The sequence below is a fragment of the Bufo bufo genome, chromosome 6 (genome assembly GCF_905171765.1).
Source record: "Bufo bufo chromosome 6, aBufBuf1.1, whole genome shotgun sequence".
Taxonomy (NCBI): domain Eukaryota; kingdom Metazoa; phylum Chordata; class Amphibia; order Anura; family Bufonidae; genus Bufo; species Bufo bufo.
In genome coordinates this window covers 306,255,957-306,274,122 of record NC_053394.1, presented here as the reverse complement: position 1 = coordinate 306,274,122, position 18,166 = coordinate 306,255,957, and the positions used below count along the sequence as shown (strand labels likewise).

Sequence of the window (18,166 nt, the reverse complement as noted above, 5' to 3'; positions counted from 1 at the left end):
TTCCGTGCAGCTTTGAGCCCTGAGAGCAGAAGAATGGGAGCTGTAGGAAAAGATCTGCAGGACTACTCATTTATTAGTGCAGTTAATAGTCCAAGAGTTTGTTAAGATTCCCTTTAAAGGGGTTGTCTGGGTTCAGAGCTGAACCCGGACACATCCCCTTTTTCACCCACTCAACCCTTCTGACATAAGCATGGGATCATTTCATGCTCTGATGCTCTCCCTTGCCCTGCGCTGGATTTCTCAGGGCAAGGGCTGTTTGTTTATATTTTTTACACTGCTAGGTGGAGGCTACTGCCTAGCAGTGTTTCCGATGACATCACCGGCACTAATGAGCAGGCTTTAGAGCTGCCCTAGCCTATTTTGCAGGCTAGGGCAGTACTAAAGCCTGCCCATTAGCGTCGGTGACATCACCGGGCTCACTGTTAGGCGGAGGCCTCTGCCTATCTTACCCATGGAGGTCTCGGTACGTCACTGGATCTCAAGAAAATTCCCTTGCCCTGCGCGATTTGGAGCTCATATCAGAGTGGCTGACTGGGTGAAAAGGGGGATATGTCCGGGTTCAGCTCTAAACCTGGACAACCCCTTTAAGAAATTACTAAAGTCCCTCTTTAGTTTCTTTAGTTTACTATGAGCTTTTGTGGAACACAATGTCCAGTAGCTGGGACTTTGGTTCCACCTGACCTAGAGAGCCTGTGCAATGTGATCCTTTCAGGCTGCATATATTCTTCCCTCCACTTTACAGTGTTCTTTAAAGGTGACTGTCTAGTCATCAATATAATAATGTGCAAAGACTTGCATTAAATACCCATCTGTGTTACCGAATTATCATTGATTCTCATTGTACAACTCGCCGTGTTCAGGATCCATCATTATACTGGATTCTGCAGTCATACTGTAGATACTTAGTATCATTACACAACATACTACGTTCTTGAAGACTGTATAATAAGGACTGGGTTTATTATCCTGTTCTGCCATTAGTATGTGTTTAAATTTGTTTTGGATCCCAAAACTTGCCATTTCCCAAAATTTAGCAATCTATTAGATCTTGCTGTTCTCAAGATGGGAGTCAATATGCTTTATTAGAACATCATCGGGGTATCCAACTGGGAAAGCCAGCTGACAGAGAGGGCAGCTTCGAACTTCCGAATCCACTGTCTCCATCAGTAACTGCAGAAAGGTGAAAATGGACACAAAGAAAGGAGGGGAAGTGAAAGAGATTTCATTTGTATTCATTTATCTCATGGCAGCACAAGTTAAAGGGGGTTGTCTCACTTAAAGGGAGTCTGTAACCTAATCTAAGCATTTTAGACCGCTCAGATCAGGTTATAGACTCTTTGACCCTCATTACAATGGTACCCTTCTTTTCTGTGTCCCTCGTCGAGATCATAAAAAAGACACTTTTTAAACGTATGCAAATGAGCTTCTGCAAGTGCCCAGGCCCCTTGGCGATGTGCCCAGAAAAACACACCTCTTTCAACCCTCTGGCCCGCCCTTCTTTCCTATTATTACCTCCTCCTCTGCCTCCAGCTGGCGGAAGTCACGAGCGGCACCATAGGACGGCGGGCCGGCAAGTCTCAGCGCAGTTGGCCTGCACCTGCGCACTGCTCTGCCCATTATGGACAAAGGAACAGCTTTTCATATTGCGCATGCGCCAGCCAACTAGAGACAGCTGTGCTGAGACTTGCCGGCCCGCACATTGCAGAGGGGCCTGGGCACTTGCGGCAGTAAAGCCTCCCCTGGGCACTTTCAAAAGCTAATTTGCATATGTTTAAAAAGTGTATTTTTCATGATCTTAACGAGGGACACAAAAAGGAAAGGTGCCATTGTAATGAGGGTCAAAAAGTGTATAACCTGATCTGAGCAGTCTAAAATGCTCAGATTAGGTTACAGACTCCCTTTAAGTGAAAGACTCCCTTTAAGCAAATGGCATTTATCATGTAGACACAGTTGATGTAAGGCACTTACTAATGTATTGTGATTGTCCATATTGCTTTGCTGGCTAGATTAATGTTTCCATCACATTATACACTGCTTGTTTCCATGGTTATGTCCACCCTGCTTTCCAGCAGTGGTGGTCATGCTTGTACACTATTAGAAAAAAGTGTGTGCCAAGTGCGCTGCCATGTTCCTGGCCACCAGAGAGGCTGGTGCTTTTTTCTGTAGTGTGCAAGCACGACCACTGAGTTAGAGGCTGGTCATAACCATGGAAACGAGCAGTGTATAATGTGATGGACAAATGAATCAATTTGCTGAATTTAGGCAACCCATTTAATTACAGAAATTGTGATTATATAGAAGCTTCACTTCCATTTTTCTTGCAGTCGTTTCAATTCAATGACGTTTTATTAGGTGTAGTACAGGCCAAGAAGTCCTTTACATGATGTATGTACTCCCGCTCTGGATACCTGTCACTGACTGATAGCGTTCTCCGTATGCAGAGTATGCACATGACTGTTGTGTGTTTTGCGGTCCGCAAATTGCGAATCCGCAAAACACGGATGGCATCCGTGTGCGTTCCGTAATTTGTGGAACAGCACGGACAGCCATCAATATAACCGCCTATTCTTGTCCGCAAAACGGACAAGAATAGGACAGGTTATATTTTTTTTGCGGACCACGGAACGGAGCAACGGATGTGGACAGCACACGGAGTGCTGTCCGCATCTTTTGCGGCTCCATTGAAGTGAATGGGTCCGCATCCAAGCCGCAAAAACTGCGGCTCGGATGCGGACCAAAACAACGGTCGTGTGCATGTAGCCTAATAGGCAGTGGGAGGGCAGTGGAATATAAGGACTCCTGGTTCGGCTCATGCTGCGCCTAATAAAGTGTAATTTCATATAAACTACTACAAAAAAAAGCAGTAAGTGCCAACTTATTATTATAAGATTATCTGTCACTAATTTAAAGGGACTCTGTAAGCACGTTAGACCATGTTAAATTGCTGACAGCACTAGGTAGGGGCTGGAGAGAGCAGGACAACCATACAATTTGTGGAGCTTTTCTCATTAGGAGTAGTGTGAATATGAACTTTTATTCTTCTAGATCTTGCTCTTGTAAGTGCTTGGGAGGCGGAGCTTCACTGGGACTCTCTGCATTGAGCTGTATCACAGCTCCTCCCCCTCTTCTCTAAAAAGCAGCTCAAGGCAGAGAGCACTTCACAATGAAACTCTGCCTCCTGGGCACTTACAGAAACAAGTAAATAAAAGTTCAAGCAGGCTGCCTTTAATTATTTTTCATGAATGTTGGAGGCTGACCAACCCACTGCCTATACTACCTGCCAAAGAGGAGCTGGAGATGGGGAGCAGCAATTTATTTCTGTCTCAAAAATGTGGTTGTCATATTTCATATCTCTGCAGCCACTGCCCTGACAAATGTATTATCTTTACTACTCCATCATGTTCATAATGGACCCTATGAAAAAGAAGTTCACAGACTGTTCCTATCTGACTGTATTGCTGAGTTACCTTGTCTACGAAGCCCAAATGTTTTCCCCACTTGCTCACTTACATTTATGGACGGCCAGGACTGTGCATGTTCTGCTCTGGAGTATGATGCTGACATTCTTCTATTTGCTGCATCAGGAATGGGGAATCCAGCACAAAAGGAAGCACAACGTACTGCTCCAGGTTCTGGACTAGGTGGGGATGGGGGACTCCACTCATCCTCATCGGAGGACTGCTGTGGGGGTTCTTGGAAGCAAGGGACAGTAGGTGGGCTGCCAGCATACCCCTCATTGTAGGACAACTGCTTGGGCAGAGTTGCAGTTCCAGCTGGCATCCATAGGGAGCGGGGTGTTCGTGGATACATTGCAGGCTCACTGATCTCAGAATAGCTGCGACGGGCTTGGAATGATGCTTTTGCTTGGTGCACTGAGGGCTTAGGATATGAAATATCTGTGCCCACAGGTGATGGGCATGGTGAGGGTACAGGAGATCTACGTGAGGGTGAAGAAGGTGGTACTGGGGACCGACGGTGGACTGGAGACTGTGGGGCAGGAGATCTTCTCTGCAAAATGGGAGATGGACACTGTGGGACTGGGGAGCGTCGTTGAGAGGAAGGAGAGTGGCGGAGAGAAGAAGGCGAGTGGCGCAACTGAGGAGAGTGTCGATGTGGAGGGGAGTGTCCTAAAATAAATAAGGAAATACTTTTGAAAACTTGTTGAAAACCAAAACTTGGTGAAACCAGTGCATTAAAAACAGTCTGATATCATCAGACACTATAATTAGAAACTATTATCTTTGCTGAAACTGTGAAATTATCTTTGTCTGTGAAATTATAGCCATCCAGTTCCTGACTCTATAAGCTGCCTCCTCTTCTTTGCCTCCCACATTCTCAAACTCAATATAGATATCACCTTTCTCAGCATCATTTGTAGTAGATATTTCCACACTATTTATGGACTCGCATTTTATTATTTCATGGCCATGTTTGTCCCTATTGATCCCTTGTCATTTTAAGCAGTCGGTAGAGATGAGCGAATTGATTCTAAACAAATCGAATAGTTACAAATTTCAAAAAAATTCTTCTTCCAAACAAATCCAAAGTTTTGGGGATTTATTTTGGAGGAATCACACAATTTAAGTCTCAGTACACTAGTGAAAGAAACAGGGCAGGTAGGATGAAGATGGAGGATCACAAGATCCCGGCCACTGGACTTGCCCACAATGCTTTGCAGTCAGCCTGACAGTCTATCAGGAGGCAGGATATCAGATGGTCTATCGGGCTCTATGCTAGCGCCAGAGGTCGTACTGCAGCGTACTCAAGTTGTGTGTAAAGGTGTTCCTGGGTGTAGTAGTGCAATAGACACTAACCTGAGACGGCTGACTCTCTGCATAGGCAGGTGATGGTATAAATAGTTCGTGACGCCAGTGCCAAGTAAACGGTGGCACGCCGTTTGCGGATGCAGGAATAAATTAAGGAACACGTGGTATTAAAACCAAACTCCAACTTTAGTAGTCATCATCAATACAGGGACATTAATGGAATCACAGTTCCTTTGCATACAGTCGATCTTGCAATACGGTTGATGCAGGCAATTACAGTTTTAGCAAGGTGATTACAGAGTGTTGAACACAGGACTTGCAGTACAGGAGCTTGCACTCTATTTCTGTCTGTTCCTGGAATATAGCAATTCTTCACCAAGGCCCAATAACCTAGTTCTGGCTTTATATCCTTGGTTGTAGCTTTATAAAAGTACCTCCTCTGTTATTCTTAGTACCTCTTGCTTTCCTGCTCTTTGCCTCTGTCCCTCTCAGCTTCCTCAGGCTCTTTAGCTAAGATATTCCTGTTTCTGCATATGGGAATTCAGGAGGGAATCTTCTCCTGGACAGCAGGCTTCAGGCCTGGACTGGTTTCTGACATTGTCTAATCTCCAACTGTGGATTACTGACACTAGACTCCGTCTGCCTTCTACTTCCCTGACTGGGCCTTATATAAACTAGGGCTCCCTAGCTCCCTCTAATGACTAGAAGCTGAAATGACACCCCTAGCAGGCCTGTACATGCAAGTGTCATAGTAACAGGGAAACACATAGCATTGCATTACATGACATTTTATAAAACTGACATATAACAACTTCCCCATAATTAGGAGGGACGACAGCACACCAAGTGACACTTTGGTAGGGACGGGTATTACAGTTCCCGTACACTACATACCCCACTGCTTTAAGCTGAGTACGACCTCGTACTCCATCATGGGTCTCCCAACTGGGATTTCTACCTGAAATAGAAAATAGAGACATGCAGGCATACATACATGTAATTCATCTGCATTTACATTTACATCAGGTCCAATTGGCAAAAGTGAAGTGTGGTGACAAGGGGCGTCGTTCTCTTCTCTCAGGATAGTGAATGGAACGGGGGCGCTGACCTGGCACAGCGTAACATTATAACCAGGATAGTCCATAACAATGAATAAGTCCATGATGGAACAGTAGAAAACGGTAAAACAGTATCAAAGTTCTTGGAGGCTCAAAGAACAAATATGAGTCCGTACCCAGGTTATTTCTTATTAAATCACAGAGGCTCTCATGCAGTGGAGTCCATCCCTGGGCACAATACTTTTAAAAGAGTAAGAATCTCAGAGGCTCAGGTCCTTTTGAGTCTGTCTCCGGGCACGGTTCCTTAGTATCAAATTGCACAATAAAAGGACAGCAAGAAAAGTGCTGTAATACCCCTGATCAACCTGAAAAGGGGGTGAAGGGTAAAAGGTGCAACTAAGGAACAGGCACAACTTGGCGTGGGATAGCAAAAGCAGGCAGGAGGTCCTGGAAACAAACGTGGCCTTGCTGACTTTGTGATTTCAGTGGTCAACACCTACCACTGAGCCGTGGACAAACTGGCAGCCGCAACAAAGGACCAGAAACATAGGACTCCTGTCCTGGAAGGGTTAACATCAAACTTCTGCAGTGAAACAAATCAAAGGCCTAGCAGGCTGATTACAGTGGCATATCATATCCACTTGGCTCCGCTGGCAGGTATCGTCTATAGTATTCTTCTACAGGAGGGTGTGCCCACATAACAGTGTCAGGGGGCAGCTGTAGAGTAAAGGGGCCCCTAATAGGTATTGGCCCCATAGGCCTAGGGGTGAACCCTCTGGTGGACCGTGCCGGTCCTGGCATGATCACTGCAGGGTGTAACGTGCTTAGCACCGCCGCAGCAAGCGGTCCGGTGCTCTGGGTGCAGCAGTTTACGCCAATCGCGGGTCCGGTCTGGGGCACTGACGGAGCGGTGGCAACAGAAGGCGGTCTACGGGTGGTGACAGGCACCCTTACCTCATCCTTCCTTGGCGGTGTCCGGATCCTGGCGGTGTGTATCTTGCGTAACTCCCGCAACTTCTCCTCCAGCCGGACGATCTGCTCACCGATGCTCTCTGTGTCGGAATCGCTGTCCTCTGCTGGCGCCGCCGGCGCAGGTACAGTCACCGATGGCGCGGACTCGGCCTCTGCAGGTTCGGGCGATGCGTCTGGTCTCCGACCCATCCGGATGTTCTTAAAGGTAGCACTAAGTCCTTTTAACTGTTCCAGCTCCGATATGGTCCTCTCCCGACGAGGCAGCTCGGGGGAAGGATAGGGGCTCACCCATTTCTCCAACACGGTTGGCTGCCAGAAGACATTAGGCCCAATGAAGGAGCTCCGCTCCTGGAAGGCGTGATGGGCCGGCTCTGGAGAGCGTTCCGGTTCCCGCTCGCAGCCAGAGTAGTCTTCTCCTTCTTCTGCCTCCCAGTCCTCAGGTGCTCGCTTGGGACGGGTCACAGCAGTCGCATAAGGGCCTCGCAGGCTCTCGGCAGGGGTGTACTCCACTTCCTCTCCCTCGCGGAGGCTGTGCTGGTACGAAGGGAGGTAGTCTCTTTTGACAGACCTTCGATTCACATAGAGGTCTCTGCCAGTTAGATAGTCCTGGATAAACCCGTAGCCACGGGATTTGTCAAATGACAGCACCACTCCCTTTCTCCTTTCCAGGCGGGGTTGGGTGTGCATATGCTTCTCATGTATTGTCTTAGTTAGTTCCTCATAGATGATTTTGGTCTTTGTATTCCACTTTATAGCGGCCTCTCGGATCTCCGCCATCAGGGAGGACCATTTGAAAGATGGTTGGAAAAAGTCCCTCCACGAGCCATAGTAGGGCTCGGGTTCTTTCTCCCTTGGGCGGCAGGCGGGTTGCTCCGGTCCCGGAGAGTAGGCCGGTGGAGCCTCTTCTGGCTCTACACCGATATCAGTCATCTTTGCAATTTCAGGTGCGGACGCTGCAGTAACACTCTGCTCACTATCCAACATGCTCGATCCTTCTGAGGAGAGCGATAGGGTCGCGTCAATTAGAGTAGCCAGCTCCTCCCACTGCACTGGGAGGCCGCCCCCCAGGTATTCCAGTATATGGAAGGCGGTGTCCATGCTGGCAGACATGCAAATATCCAGATAAGCCGTGGCGCCTGACCTTGACCTTCTTCCCGCTTTTTCCTCAGAAAGGCGCCAATTTTTCCCGCCTTTTCGGGATGAAGGTGACGCAGCAGTAAATTCAGCAAGCCCGGCAGCCATCTTTGGGTATAAACGCTGTCTATTCACTGACAGCAAGCAGGATTGTAAAAAGTCCACTAAACCACACTCCAATGCGGCGATTTTCTTCCTCTGGGTAGCGCAACACTGCACAGCGCTTTTTAGAGGTTTTTGGTACACTTTGGGTATAATTTTCAGTCCACAAAGTCCACTTGAATAAAACGGGCAAATTGTCACTTTGGTCACAGGGCAACTGTATAAGGCACAAAGTTCACGCTTCTTGCACTAGAAAGCGTGCGTATCCTGTTCGTGACGCCAAAAGAGAGGTGCAGCGTACTCAAGTTGTGTGTAAAGGTGTTCCTGGGTGTAGTAGTGCAATAGACACTAACCTGAGACGGCTGAGAGGGACAGAGGCAAAGAGCAGGAAAGCAAGATGGTATAAAAAGTTTGTGACGCCAGTGCCAAGTAAACGGTGGCACGCCGTTTGCGGATGCAGGAATAAATTGAGGAACACGTGGTATTAAAACCAAACTCCAACTTTAGTAGTCATCATCAATACAGGGACATTAATGGAATCACAGTTCCTTTGCATACAGTCGATCTTGCAATACGGTTGATGCAGGCAATTACAGTTTTAGCAAGGTGATTACAGAGTGTTGAACACAGGACTTGCAGTACAGGAGCTTGCACTCTATTTCTGTCTGTTCCTGGAATATAGCAATTCTTCACCAAGGCCCAATAACCTAGTTCTGGCTTTATATCCTTGGTTGTAGCTTTATAAAAGTACCTCCTCTGTTATTCTTAGTACCTCTTGCTTTCCTGCTCTTTGCCTCTGTCCCTCTCAGCTTCCTCAGGCTCTTTAGCTAAGATATTCCTGTTTCTGCATATGGGAATTCAGGAGGGAATCTTCTCCTGGACAGCAGGCTTCAGGCCTGGACTGGTTTCTGACATTGTCTAATCTCCAACTGTGGATTACAGACACTAGACTCCATCTGCCTTCTACTTCCCTGACTGGGCCTTATATAAACTAGGGCTCCCTAGCTCCCTCTAATGACTAGAAGCTGAAATGACACCCCTAGCAGGCCTGTACATGCAAGTGTCATAGTAACAGGGAAACACATAGCATTGCATTACATGACATTTTATAAAACTGACATATAACAACTTCCCCATAATTAGGAGGGACGACAGCACACCAAGTGACACTTTGGTAGTGACGGGTATTACAGTTCCCGTACACTACAGTACTATACTCCGTTTAGTATTTTGAGGAGTATTTGCAGCCAAATCTGAGTACGAAATAAGATGCTGGGTGGCAATGTTGCCATATGAGAGCTTGTTTTTTTGGGGGTGTATTGTATTTTTTAGTGACATAATTTTGGGGTACACATAACCTATTAACTTTTCCTACCTTTGTTGGTGGGGTATTGGGAAAAAAACAGTTCAGCCATTGCATTTTACACTTTAAACGTACGGCATTCACCATGTGTCATAACAAGTATTCTATGTCTTAGGTACAATTATGGTGATACCAAATATGTGTAATTTTGTGTGTTTTTTACTACTTTTTCACAATAATAACATGTCTTATTATGTCGATACATTCCAAGAGCAAGTATGGGGGTGAATAGGAAAAAACAATTCTGTATTTTTTGCATTTTTTTACATTGTTCACAGGGTGGTATAAATAGCATGTTATCTTTATTATATGGGTTGTGGCAACATATGTGTGCATGTATGTTTTTTTTACCACTTTTACTAAATAAATCCACTTTTTATGTAAAAATATGGTTTTATTTTACTTATTCTTTCTTAACTTTTTATTTACTTTATTATTTATTTTGTCCCAGTAGGGTACATGGCTTTTCTAATGTACTGGTAAACCTTATATACCACTGCATTATAGGCTATCACTGTACCAGTGACAGGCTGTCCATTAGGCTGTATCTGCTGCACAGTGTAAAATACATACAGTCCTGTTAGGCCCCATCTACCATGGCACCAATTGAGCTAACTGCCTAGATGCTGCAGGTGCTATTGACTGCGGCATCTAGGGAGTCAAGTGGCCGACATTGGAGTTATCTCCGATGCTGGCCGTTACAGCGGGAGCCTGGCTTCCGTCAGTGCTGGGCTCCAGCTGTGTTCAGTTCCTGCTGCCTTCAAGGACTGAACAGACTAGACAGGCTGCACAAACACTGGGCTCCAGACCAAAGCAAGTCTTATGCGTAAAAGTCAGGTTTTATTATTATTGATAGCATAGGGGCAGTTATAGTGTCTGTAGCCAGGACTGTAGCTGATCATATATAGAATGTAGCACTACACAAAGCATTTTAAAAGATAGTACTCTTTTTTTTATGTGCACATGTGCCTTTTTCCTTTCAAAAATCTGTTACAAATCTTCTCAGTTCAGTGAGCAATTGGCATATTTCCCAACTTCACCAGCAGCATATATTTTGCAGCATACACTATGCAGTTTTATTACAATTTGTAAGTGCTCAAATATGCATATTTAAGTCCATCCATAGCAGTGTATAGTTTGGCCACAGCCAGGTGTTGTCCAACTGGGCTATGGATATCTGTTAAAAACCATAGGAATCCCCCAAAAAATATTTTAAGGCATTTTGAGTTAATCAACCCCTGTTCATGACCCTCATCTTTTAATATAAATATTGTTAGTCCATTATTGTATTTCTGTAGTGTCCTATATTTATATTTATGTTGTGACGTATACCCTGTTCATGTGGGTTGCATTTGCGGGGCTCTGTGGAAAGGGTTAATGAATACTGAAAGACTTTTGGGACTTTGAATGAGAAGCTGGTACTTTTACACAGCTACTATACAGTTTAAAGAAGAGCATGTTTTGGAGGGAAAAAGACAGACTTGTTTAACAACAAAGCCAGACAGACTGCTCTTTTAAATGTCTGGTTTAGCTCTGTTATGTTTGAAAACATGTTTTTGTGTGGAAAAACTGCTGTGTCATTGACGTTTGGTATCACTAAACCTCTAATGCAAGTCTATGACAGATGGGGGTTGTAACATTGTAACTAGAGATGAGTGAATCGAAGCTGACGAAGTGGAATTCGATCCGAATTTCAGGAAAACGAATCACGATTCGTGGTAATGAATTTCATTTTTTCCCAAAATGGCTGCTGCACATGTGAGGACATGGAGCAAGGAACTCTGGGAAGGCGGGATCACCCATGATGCCATGCATGCAGCCAATCAGCAGCCAGCCAGACCTGTGATGTCACAGCCCTATAAATAGCCTCAGCCATCTTGGATTCTGCCATTTTCCAGTGTACTTAGTGCAGGGAGAGATGTCAGCAGGCGCTAGGGACAGTGATAGAAAAAACTTCACTGTGCAAAAAAAACGATTTACAAGTTCAGAGAAAGATTATTCAAGGTGTAGGGAAAGGATAGGGAGGAATTATTTCACAGCATTTATGTTGAACAGGGTTCAGTAGGGGAGGTTACAGCCTGGGTAATAGGAACAATCCTATTACACCTTGCTGCACTGACTAGGGATCCAAATTGCCATTATATAGCTCTGTAATTCCAGCAAACCATTCTTATTAGGGTGCAAGTGCTGTTTGATACAGGCATTAACAGGGTTTATTACAAGGAAATATTTCTTATTTGCCCTTGTGCGGTGCAGTTATATTTTCTAAAGCATTTTTTGGCTTGTATTATGTGGGAAAAAAGGGCTTATTAGCCGTTGTGTGGTGAAGTGCTAAAATTACAGCCCTTTTTGTCATGTATTAGTGGCAAAAGTAAAATATATTTTCCGTTCAGCGGTGTAGTTATATGTTCTAAAGCCTCTTGTGGCATGTATTAGTGGAAAGAGGAAAAATATATTTGCCGTTCAGCGGTGCAGTTATATGTTCTAAAGCCTTTTGTGGCGTGTATTAGTGGAAAAAGAAAAAATATATTTGCCATTCAGCGGTGCAGTTATATGTTCTAAATCCTTTTGTGGCGTGTATTAGTGGAAAAATAAAAAATATATTTGCCGTTGAGCGGTGCAGTTATATGTTCTAAAGCCCTTTTTTGCGTGTATTAGTGGCAAAATAAAAATATATTTGTCGTTCAGCGGTGCAGTTATATGTTCTAAAGCCCTTTTTGGCGTGTATTAGTGGGGAAAAAGAAAAAGGGCTTATTAGCCGGTGTGTGGTGAAGTGAGAAAATTACAGCCCTTTTTGGTGTGTATTAGTGCCCAAAAAAAAATTTGCCGTTTAGCAAAAGAATACGGGAAAATTGATGGGTGATTGTAGACTTCCTTTTGCTGTACAGACCAAATTACGTTGATTAGCCATTCAGTGGTGAAATTATTTTGTAAAACAGCCTTTTTTGAGAAAATTGATGGGTGATTGTAGACTGCCTTTTGCTGTACAGACCGAATTACGTCAATTAGCCATTCAGTGGTGAAATTTGTTTGTGAAACAGCCTTTTTTGGGAAAATTGGTTGGTAGCTGTAACTACGGTCAAGGACAATATATGTCCTTTACGACCCACTTGGTAAATGTGGTTCCTGGCCAGCCACACCAGCAACTTGGCCAGGTGACGCCACTTCTGCCTCCACATTCTCACACCGTTGGTCCTGCGACAATGTCCGCCTCTGCCTCCTCATCCCCCACCGTGTCCTCAGCCTCCACTGCAGGGAAAATTCACAGTGCTCCTCCAGCATACCACAAGTGCAGGGCACGGCGGTGTCAGGCTGTTCTACACCTCATTTGCCTGGGCGAATGGAGTCACACAGGGGAGGAACTGCTCTGTGTCCTTCACCAAGAAATCGAATCCTGGCTTTCTCCGCGACAACTCAAAATCGGAACCATGGTGACCGACAATGGGAAGAACATGATGTCGGCGCTGCATCAAGGAAGGCTGAGCCATGTGTCCTGCATGGCACACGTGTTGAAGCTGGTTGCCAAGCGGTTCCTGAAGTCTTCCACTCATCTGCAAGACATCCTAAAAATGGCCAGGAAACTTTGCATGAACTTCAGCCACTCGTACACCGCAAAGCACACCCTCCTTGAGCTGCAGCGGCAGAACGGCATCCCCCAACATAGGCTGATATGCGACGTTTCCACCCGTTGGAATTCCACCCTCTATATGTTGGACCGACTATACAGTACGAACAGAGAACGGCCATAAACAATTTCCTGATTATCCAAGCAGAGAGGAGTACTCCCCTGTGTAACTTCGACAGAAAGAAGAAAGGTTACGGCAGCATCTCCAGTGTATCCTTTATTGAAGCCATGAGTGTGTACAAATAGCAAGCAATTGCAACGTTTCGGCTCCATAGTAGCCTTTATCAAGCATGTAGCCAAAACGTTGCAATTGCTTGCTATTTGTACACACTCATGGCTTCAATAAAGGATACACTGGAGATGCTGCCGTAACCTTTCTTCTTTCTACTGTTTTGTGGACTGCTACAGATCTGCGGTCCTGTTGTGGCTGATGTATTTCGGGATTGGTCGGTGAGGTCCGTTGATGCTGCTCTATCATTTTGTTTTCTTACTGTGTAACTTCGATGTCAGCCAGTGGCAGCTCATGTGTGACACATGCCGTTTGCTCAGGCCCTTTGAGGATGCCACGTTATTTGTCCGTCATCAGGACAACGGGATGAACAACGTCATTCCACTGCTTTATGTCCTGGAACAGATGCTGGTAAATCTGGCTGGTCAGGGGACTGGAGAATTGGCGCCTAGATCTCACGGCCACATGAGCCCTGTGGGGGCTGAACTGGAGGAGGAGGAGGGGGACATTGGAGCACAAGCAATGTGTAGCGAAATGGGGGTAGAGAAGGAGCAGCCAGAGGAGCTACAGGGAGATGAGGAAGAGAAGGCAGAGGACCCAGACACACCGTGGCAGTATGCAGTGGAGATGGAGGCAGGGAGTCCCTCCAAGTCACTTGCACAAATGGCCCAATGCATGCCGACTTGCTTGCGTAGTGACAGCTGAATTGTCACCTTTCGGCAGAGGGATGACTTCTGGCTCTCCACCTTGTTGGACCCTCGCTACCGGTCCAAAATGGGGGCCTTTTTTACACCCACTGAGAGGGAGGACAAACTGAACTACTATAGAGATATCCTATGTAGTTAGTTGACCGCTGCCTATCTGCGTCATCGTCCATCCTCTCGCAGGTCTGACTGGGGGGGCCCTCTGCGCTCACGTTTCTCTGCCATGGCTGCTGTGGCAGGGTGGGGGTGTAGGAACAGTTCCAGCTCCATCAGCAGCAACTTGAGTCTAGAGTTGCTGATGAGCAGCTTTCTTCACCCGCCTAGTGAAGAAACTACTCACCAGCAGCAGCATCTAGACCTGGAGCAGAACCTAAACCAGCAGGTGGTGGCATACTTGGACAGCACCCTGCCACCCCACATTGAAGATCCGCTAAACTACTGGGCAGCCAAACTGGATTTGTGGCCGCCGCAACTGGCAGCGTTTGCCCTGGAAAAGCTGTCCTGCCCAGCCAGTAGTGGGGCATCAGAGCGGGTGTTTAGTGCAGCGGGGGCCATAGTTACCCCAAGAAGAACTCTCCTGTCCACACAAAATATGGAGAGACTGACCTTTGTCAAGATGAATCAGGCATGGATCAGCCAGGATTTCTACCAACCAATGCCTGATGCATCAGACTAGATCATCCATGGTGCCACACCATCACTTTGACAAAAGAGACCGGTTTCTCCTGGCTACCTGCCTCAGCTACTATTCTGATGCTGCCAGCCTCCTGATGCCACACATCTGATGCCAAGTGCTCCTTCTTTCACCCACCATCTTCAGCTGGTACTGGTATTGCCACCCACCTCCACACTATGTCACCTTGCCACTCTGTGGCCTTCTCATGCTGCTGCTACCTCTACACTATGTCACCTTGCCACTCTGTGGCTTACTGATGCTGCTGCCACCTCCACACTATGTTTCCTTGCCACTCTGTGGCCTCCTGATGCCGCCACCTCCACAGTCATTGTGCCACTCTGTGGCCTCCCGATGCTGCTTCTGCCACCTCCACACTGTCATTGTGCCACTCTGTGGCCTCCTGATGCTGCTGCCACCTCCACACTGTAATTGTGCCACTCTGTGGCCTCCTCATGCTGCTGCCACCTCCACACTGTCATTGTGCCACTCTGTGGCCTCCTCATGCTGCTTCCACCTCACGACTATGTCACAGGGCCACTCTGTGGACTTCTCATGCTGTTCCCATCCTCCCCACTTCATGACTGGGCCACTATTTTGCCTTGTGGCCTGGCTGACATCATCATTTATTTGACCCTTCTTCTGATCTGTCAGAAGGAAGGAAAAATGAGACACACAACGGATCCTGTCTGTATAGCAGCTGTTAGGCCTGTATGGTCCCATCAGAATTGGCTTGTGATTTGGTAGCCAAAAGCATGAGTGGGTACAAAATACAGAAGACATGCAAATATTACATTCACGTGTCATCTCTGTTTTGGATCAACTCCTGTTTTTTTTTGGCATTAGCAATACTGATGGATTACTGACCAAATGCTGACCAAGTGAAGGCGGATGCTCAACAGACAGGATCAGTTTTTTGGGGGTTATTGTTCTGATGGATCAGATAAAGGGCAAAATAATCAGTGACGTCAACATAAACTTATTGCTGACACCCTCTCCACTCTGTCGGGGTGCTCTACTTGTATAAGCATTTAATAGAACAGGTTCTGTAGACATCTATGTGGAATCAGCTGACGATGGTGTAAAAGGAGTGCGCTTCTTCTTGACGCTAACATTGACCTGTAAGGTTCATACTTGAGTTATTTGGTCATTTTTGGCCCTGTGACTGCCCAAATAAGTGAATTGTGCAGTGATTCTTAGAGCTACGCCTGTCATCTACATGTCATACTGACTTACAGTATTATTTCACTACCACAGCAGACTCCCTATGCGTGTTACTGCAAGGCACAGTGTTCTACACCACTATAAAGGCTCTCTGCAACCAGGAAATAGATGTTTTTTTACGCGATTCGCCACAAATAAATTCGGATCAAAGCAAATTTTTCAGAAAATTCGCCAAACCGGCCGAATTGAATTTTTTAAAAATTCGCTCATCTCTAATTGTAACTGTTTGTGCTTTGAGTTTCTCCACTACACCCCTCCCACTAGAAGGTTCTAGTTAAGCCATAAATGGTATATAAGCAAGCATAGCCCCTAGTGTCCTGCAGTCAGGGAAAAGTGCTTAGAAGAGGAGACTCTGACATACTATAGAGTGACTAGAAGAAGATGCTGAGACGGGGATACTCTGCCACAGACGCTGGACCACCAACCTTTGGCCAGGGTACCAGTCTTCTGAGAGAAAGAGGGACAGCTAGCTCAGGCTTTTCCTCAGCATTCAACCCTTCTTCTGCCAGGGAGGAGACTGGAGAAGCCAGCTCTGTGCCTCACCTGTATTGTTTTGCACCTGAATTCCTCCAGTAAAGAAGCACACTGGTTTACTGCAGACCCTGACTCTCTGGACTTATTTCCCATTGGGGTGCACCACGCCTTTCATCCCTTCTGGAGAGCAGAAACATATGGTGCCACCTCGATGGTGTCCAGAGACCCAGGGCAGCGTTGGGACAATCACAAACACGGCCACTGCATTTTCTGTATAAGCTTATCTGCTCTTTTAGATAGAAATATAAAACTTCACAAAGCTTTCCTACCTGTCTGTTCCTCTAGCAGTGACCTCAGAATACGGCTTTGCAGGGCAGTAAGATCACGTAGACGGTAAAGCTCCTCTGTCAGTTCAGTGTACGCCAAGGCCAAATTCACCCTGGGAATAAAAAGGACATTTACACTGTGACAACATTCAAACATGACACATTGTACACGATAAAAGCACTCTTCCTGCACTGTATTAAGATGTAGTAGATACAGTATGTCTGTATATTATTAGGGAAAAGGGTACTATAGAATCAAACAATTTTAAAAAAAATATTATAACTCACATATTAACCTTTTGAGCCTTATTAACCCATTTGCTTCACAGTATCTATATTAATGGGAACCTGAAAATCTACTGTTAAACTAGGCACAGTGGCTTGTAGGGCTAAAATGCAATGATTCCTGACACTTAGCGATAAGTTGCTTCATTCTAGAAAAAAAGTACTTTTAATCCATATGCAAATTTAGCTGATTCCAAAGTTGGCCATAAAAGGGAAATGTAGTACCGTATTTCATGCTGGCTAAACAAATTAAAGGGGTTGTCCCGCTTTTACTAAGTGATGACCAATTCTCAGGACACAGGTTCAACACCCCATATCCGACACACAGCAACCCTGCCGATCAGGTGTGTAGCTCCATTTTTTAGAAGTCGGCTCCAGGACTGCACAGCACTGTCAACGGTGTAGTGGACACAGCTCATCACTGCAGCACTGCTCCCATTTACTTGAATGGGAGTAGCGCTGCAGTAACGCACTTCCTCCACTACAAGGTTGACAGTGCTGTCTAGTTCCAGCGCTGTCATCCGGCAACAGATCTACACCTGAACAGCTGGTCGGCGGAGATGTGGGGTGTCAGACTCCTACCAATCAGCTAGTGATGGCCTATTCTGAGGATAGGTCATCACTTAACAATAGCTGGACAACCCATTCACTTTATGGTCACATGCACTACTGATTTATATCCCTATATATTCATATATACATTTTAACTAGTAAGAAATGAATATGGTGATACATTTCCTTTAAAGGGAACCTGTCACCAGGATTTTGGGTATAGAGCTGAGGACATGGGTTGCTAGATGGCCACTAGCAAATCCGCAATATCCAGTCCCCATAGCTCTGTGTGCTTTTATTGTGTATAAAAACTGATTTGATACATATGCAAATTAACCTGAGATGAGTCAGAGCTTGAAAATATGACTCTTCTTTGGTCACACAAGTAAGATATGACTCTTTTATGTTAATTTGCATATGTATCAAATCGTTTTTCTTACACAATAAAAGCACACAGAGCTATGGGGACTGGGTATTGTGGATGTGCTAGCGGCCATCTAGCAACCCATGTCCTCAGCTCTATACCCAAAATCCCGGTGACAGGTTCCTTTTAAGCACATGCACTGACCATTGTGTTACTACGAGAATCAATTACACAAAAAAACATTTCATGCTTTGTCTGCAACAAAGCTGTCAGCAGTTTTACAGGACTTCTCTTAACATCACAATTTTATGTGAC

At 45.7% G+C, this 18,166-nt stretch overlaps 1 protein-coding gene across 2 annotated transcripts in view; it reads right to left on the bottom strand.

Annotated features, from left to right (window-relative positions):
- Nucleotides 1-659: 659 nt before the first annotated feature.
- Nucleotides 660-18,166, bottom strand: part of TBKBP1 (TBK1 binding protein 1) — a 109,607-nt gene continuing 92,100 nt past the window's right edge. For both annotated transcript variants that reach the window (XM_040435276.1, XM_040435277.1), the window contains exons 7-9: nucleotides 16,654-16,763; nucleotides 3,511-4,127; nucleotides 660-1,170 (exon numbers count right to left, since the gene is read on the bottom strand). In XM_040435276.1, coding sequence (XP_040291210.1) covers nucleotides 1,042-1,170; nucleotides 3,511-4,127; nucleotides 16,654-16,763 — 856 coding nt within the window. In that variant the 3' untranslated portion in view covers nucleotides 660-1,041. The remainder of the gene's footprint in view (nucleotides 1,171-3,510; nucleotides 4,128-16,653; nucleotides 16,764-18,166) is intronic.